Here is a 6,090-nt window from a genome sequence, read left to right on the forward strand (position 1 = left end):
AGCCGACGAGATTTAGGCTACAACTCTTTCCAACTGTTCGCAGGATGTGAAATCCTATCACAAAAAATAACACTAAACCACAGAATGTGTCACTTGATCCAGTCTAAAGCCGACATCCATAATTGGAGCAATCTATTACAGTATCAAGCAATTTGGTTCAAATCCATTCTCCGGGAAAAGTTGTGAAATGGATTTGTGCAAAGCGAAATGTTCGGTTATCCATACTAAGGATGTCGGATACAGGTTGTTGTAGTTGGTCGACTCAGTGTGGAAGAGCAGTCTATTACTTGAGAGACTGTGTGGCTACTGGAAGGTTGTGGGTTTGATATCAGCAGGAGTCAATCCATCCATTTAAAAAAAGAAAAAGAAAGGCGTGCGCGCCGGTCTGATGAAGCTGCTTGAACCCAGTTACGCACCAGCAACAAAACTCCCCAAACGCCTCATCGCCTCCACTTTTTGAGCAGGGAATACTCCTCATCTCTCAGAATTGTGAGTCTCACACTGGAAGCCGAAAACACTCCCATGTCCTTGTGTGCAGTGGAAAGTCCTTCCAGCTTAATCCCCGATGGCTTTCCTTCGGGGAAACTTGCAGGGGGCACTGAGTGGGTGCGCGCACTCTCCTGCGATAACGCACGGTCGAGACCTGCAGATGAAATGAACGGTGACCAAAAAAAATGTACTCCAACTGTCACAAAACCCGATTTAAATAACGTGGCATTCAGAGATGTGTCCTCTCAAAGCGGACTTTCTCACAGTAAACGATCTCACGCTGTGAGTTTCTCATCCGCTCGCTTATGCAACATAGGTGTTTGATGGGCTGGAGGCTTGGGGTGGCTTTCTCCTGCGATATGTCCTGTCCATTAAGGGCTGTGCTCTCCTTCAAATACTTGGAATTACAAGATTCGATCGCAGAGAGTACTAGGTAGTACTATAAACACCACTTGTGTAAAATACAATCTGTTGGAAATCATGAAACTGACACAGAAAATATGTCAGTATACTTATAACTATAAATGAATAAACAAAATAAAACTGAGTGCCACCCACCTACTTTGTAATGCATTGTTTGCAAAAAAGACTTATTAAGCAAGGCTCTGTTGAAAATTTGCCATATAGTCATTTCTGTCGTTCATCTACAGTTTTTCTGTCCAAGTACAATTTTTTTATTCTTTAATTTATTTTTTTGGTATTTTCAAGTTCAAAGAAAGATATTCTTTATTTAGGTCAGTATAATCATATATGCCTGTTTTTGGACTGGTGAAACATACTAATTCTACACAAAAGCTGAAATTGAATTGAGCATATTCTTGCACCGCTGTGCAAACTTGTGTTCAAAACACACTGCAAAGCTCTTATTATGGTTCAACAAACAACTCTTTGCACTCTTGTCTGAAACCTATAAGCACGCTACTCACCCTCCTCATCCCAATCAGTGAAGCCCCAGCAGGTGATTTTCATTGGCTGCAAAAGTCAAAACACCTACTGTGACATCTCTGATTGTGGCACGGCTCCGACAAGCATTTTAAATCTGTTGAGAGCAACGTGACTGGACATTTTTGGATTTTCCAGAAGCCATCCGGCATTCACTGCCTTCCCCAGTGCTGTTTCAGGTCACTAATCTGACTTTTTTGCTGTTCAGGGGGGACACACTTGCATAAACATAATGTTGAGCCAACCTACTTGATGCTCATCTACCTGGTATTTAAAGATACTACACAAACATACAGTTGTGATTCAAAAAATTATTTCTCCCTCATCAAAATGATAATATTATAGATTTAAATCTATACTTTCATCTCTTTCCTGCTCATTCCATTAGAGATCACAAAACTAGGTGGCACAATTACAAAATTACTTGTATTGCAGTGAACATGTGCACATTTTCCACGAATAAAAGCCCAAACATGCTGGGTTTTTAGTCACAGTTATGGGTGAGCTCAATCAGTGCTGCTTAAGAACATTGGCCCACGCATCACACTCGAAGATAATGTGTGCATCCACTTTATCGCACGCACAAATCAGTGTGGGGGCAGGAGCACACAGGCAGGAGTCAGAAGTGAAAGCAGTGGGCAGAATACTATCGATTGAATTCGAAGCCTCACAAAGCTGCAAACATGACAAAAAGATGTGTGACGCCACTCTGCTGAGTTCCATCATAAACCACCATCATTTACCACTGCAGGTTGCCTGAGCTCATTTATACTCATTCATAGCAGCAGCCTTTACACAATGCAATACTAACGCTGGACAAATACAGCACAAAGGCTGCTGATTTGATCTATAGTAGCTTTTATTAAAAGTTAATTATTAGAGTTTACAAAACCACAATGACCCTCCAGATTGTTTTCATTTGCATTTGTTCAAAACTTTGTCTTTGCCAAGAGCTTCAGATTTATATACAAAACCTGTATTGAGTTTTTCATCTGTCATTGTAAAATAGTATAGAGAGACAAAAACAGTCCTCTTCACTTCGAAGCTACCCTATGACGACCCTGCTGTTAACAGTTTGAGTTACAGTAGGTCCAAATTACACTCAAAGAGTTGTCGTTCGCTGCTTTACAACTATGACTCCAGAATATCAAAACAAACATTAGGAAAGAACAAAAGCAATAAGTCCACAAAATGTAGTTTATTCAAAAGACTTGTTAAATGAAGAAAAGCACTTTGTTTACAGTCTTTGTGCAGAACAAGAAAGCAGAAAAAAATGATCATCAGCACACATATTTCTTTCCCTGAGTGCTCACCCTTTGTACAAATCACCATCTGATAAATTATGGATGGGTTGCAGCTATGTTTATTATAGATCAAAGAGTATTGACTTTATTTCCATATCTGTCCACAGTATTATATTGTCTATTTAGAACTACTCTTAATGATCACAATGTGTAAAAAAACCAAAAAACAGCAACAACTTAGAAACTGGATCCACATTCAACTTGTACCCTTGCCCATTACAAAACAACAGCAAATCATATTAACACTTAATGTCACGTAAAGATAAACAATATAGTGCATTAAAGCTCACTGAAGAGACCCCCTATTCATTTTGTTCCAAGTATATTTGGTCTTGTTCAGTTCCCCTGTGGCACTGCTCCTCGTATGTATGGTTAAGGTTAGTTAACTGTAATGTTTCCGCGTCAACTCTTTAGTCTTTACTTTTTTCTTTACTGGGAACTTGGCACTCATTGGGACAGTAAGAAAGTCCAGTTCAGTTCCAAACAGCATTTGTTCTCTACCTGGGCGCATGAAAAGTGAATTTTGCTCTGTGTCCAGAGCCACGTCCACAACACGCTCTCTCACAGCTTGGTTTTTGCCTTGGAATATGAGAAGCGGTTTTTGTGCTTTCTCCACTGTCACATCCGCACGCTCAATCGGAACTCGTTTTTGGTCTTGGAATATGAGAAGTGGTTTTTGTGCTTTCTCCAGAGTCACATCCACAACACGCTCTCTCACAGCTTGTTTTTGGTCTTGGAATATGAGAAGTGGTTTTTGTGCTTTCTCTAGAGTCACATCCGCACGTTCTATCGGAACTTGTTTTTGGTCTTGGAATATGAGAAGTGGTTTTTGTGCTTTCTCTAGAGTCACATCCGCACGTTCTATCGGAACTTGTTTTTGGTCTTGGAATATGAGAAGTGGTTTTTGTGCTTTCTCTAGAGTCACATCCGCACGTTCTATCGGAACTTGTTTTTGGTCTTGGAATATGAGAAGCGGTTTTTGTGCTTTCCCCACAGTCACATCGGCACGTTCTATCGGAACTTGTTTTTGGTCTTGGAATATGAGAAGCGGTTTTTGTGCAGTATCAGGAGTCACAACCACCACACGCTCTCCCCTCCGTCTCATTTTGATTTCAGGAATCATTTCCATGATTTCATCAGCTTTCTGGTTTACCTGGCTCATGCTCCGTCTCACTGCCTCAAAACCCATGTCAGACTGTACACCCATGTTGGTCCAGTCTTTCTTTGAGGACAAACACAAGGTTGAAAATTTCAGGAGAAAACAATGATGGTCTTCAGATTTTGACAACTGCTCTAGCTCGCTGCTCTGGCTTTTGAGGTCATTGAGTTCTGTCCTTAGTTCTTTGAGAAAACCATCTGCCTTTTGCTTCGTCGCTCTTTGCCTCTCCTCGATCACCTCCACAAGCTCAGTCTTGTTTTTCTCAATACAGCGGACAAACTCGTCAAACACCTGCACAGTGGCTTGCTTCTCTATTTCAGCCTCCTTCTGGCTGACATCAATTGCATTTTCGATCTGACCTATCTTATCCGATGTTGACTGTATCATGCTTTGGATATCTGCCATCACCTCATCTTTTTTAACCATCATTGCTTCATATTGCTCCTCAACTGGGACGACATTGTGTCTCCTGTGGTCGGTTTTCAAACACATGACACAAATAAAGGCCTGATCAGTCTGACAGTACAGTTCTCTTAACTTGCTGTGCTTTTGGCACAATTTCTCGTCCAAGTGACTGATGGGCTCTATCAGTTTGTGACTCTTAAGAACAGAAACTCTATGATGAGGCTCGAGGTGGGCTTCACAGAAACACACGAGGCACACCAGACAAGATTTGACAGCCTTGTGTTTGGTCTCTGAGCAGATGTCGCAAAGGATCGCTGCTCGTTCCTGAGGGTTTGGGTCCAAAGTCAAGGCCTCGACTTGTACCATCTTTGCAACTTCAGCAGCTAAATCAGACATGGTGGTGTTGACTTGGAGCTCAGGTCTTGAAGCGAATGTCTTTTTGCAAAATGGACACTGGCAAATCTGGCTGCTGTCCCAATAGGCGTGAATGCATTCACGGCAGAAGTTATGTCCACATGGCGTGGACACTGGCTGGTTCAATACCTCCAGACATACTGAGCACAGGAACTTGTCTTCTGAGAGTAAACTGCTGGCGGTTGCCATATCTGGACAAAAATAAGTAAAGGGGGTAAAACATTCAGACATAAATAGTCTAATTATATCTTTCACTTGTTTTGACACGTGCAACAATCATAATCAAAGATTCGGTCTGGGTAACACTCCAACGTAGAGTCAGGAGTAACGAACACACGGATTGTTTGACATGGAAGTGTGCAGTTTATAAAGACAACAAGTTTAAAACAATGTGATCTAAGAAGAAACAAGGTAAGCGAAGGAAAGCTTACTTGCAAAATAGCAACAGCAGCAGAGCAAAACTGGTTTTCCTTGGAAGAACTGAGCTGATTCGTTAAGTTTCGTTTCGACCCGTTGAGGAAGTGAAGAAGTCCCTCCCCTGCTGCTCACTCCTGCTCCTTTTACTGACTGCAGTTAACTCTTTAGACTCCATTCACACTGTCCCTAATACAAAGTTAGAGTTGATAGTTCAGCCTGACAATTTGCAGGTTCTTGCTTTTCATGTGTTTTGTTTTTAAGTGTAGGACTTCCACCTCCCTTGGAAACTCTACTGACTCTGTCATCTAAGCACCAGCAGGCCACAACTAAATGAAACACAAGACAGACAATGCAACACAATACTGACACGTACCTTGTATACAGAAAATGAACACAAACGCAGGATTTGAAATCGAATCACGTTTGTTTATTTCAACTTAATTATTTGTCAATTGCTTCTGTCTTCATGCTGTAATGTATTTCCACTGTCAGGGTCATTCTTAAGAAGACATTGCATCACAAAAATGTGATTAGGTGTGCAGAAAACCTTGTGAATGAAAGAGTTGGATAGATTCAAAGATAATTTGACCTTGAAGAAAGAGTCTCCGTGGAGAAATAAAAGAATACTGCATAGTTACAAGGGACACTTATGGCTGTAGCAACTTTATTGAAATACAACCTTTAAGGAAAAGTATATATATTATTGGAATCAAACTCCTGTTGATGCATATTAACACTGACCATTTTCTTTTGAGCAGATAAATAGAAATGCATTTGGATATGGGACAGAATAAATACAACTGTATGAAAAGCCGGCGCCAAGAGGGTGAGAGAAGATATGCTGCCATATGAATGCCTCTGATATCTTCATTTAAATGTCTGTGATAGTGGGTTTTAAGTACACCATCATTGGCTTCATTGTTTCTTCAATTTAACTTGATTGTCATTAATAAATAATTT

At 40.8% G+C, this 6,090-nt stretch overlaps 1 protein-coding gene across 2 annotated transcripts; it reads right to left on the reverse strand.

Annotated features, from left to right (window-relative positions):
• Positions 1 to 2,611: 2,611 nt before the first annotated feature.
• LOC308127422 (E3 ubiquitin/ISG15 ligase TRIM25-like) lies at positions 2,612 to 5,230 on the reverse strand. 2 transcript variants are annotated; one of them, XM_080492461.1, is made up of 3 exons: positions 5,145 to 5,220; positions 3,594 to 4,904; positions 2,612 to 3,521 (listed from the first exon to the last, which is right to left on the reverse strand). In XM_080492461.1, exons 2-3 carry the CDS (start codon positions 4,900 to 4,902, stop codon positions 3,118 to 3,120), a joined length of 1,713 nt encoding a protein of 570 aa, XP_080348587.1. In that variant the 5' UTR covers positions 4,903 to 4,904; positions 5,145 to 5,220; the 3' UTR covers positions 2,612 to 3,117. The 2 variants fall into 2 exon arrangements, with proteins under 2 accessions (XP_080348587.1, XP_080348586.1); XM_080492460.1 differs by having other exon boundaries at positions 2,618 to 4,904; positions 5,145 to 5,230.
• Positions 5,231 to 6,090: the final 860 nt, after the last annotated feature.

This window comes from Lipophrys pholis, assembly GCF_963383615.2.
Source record: "Lipophrys pholis genome assembly, chromosome: 22".
Taxonomy (NCBI): Eukaryota; Metazoa; Chordata; class Actinopteri; order Blenniiformes; family Blenniidae; genus Lipophrys; species Lipophrys pholis.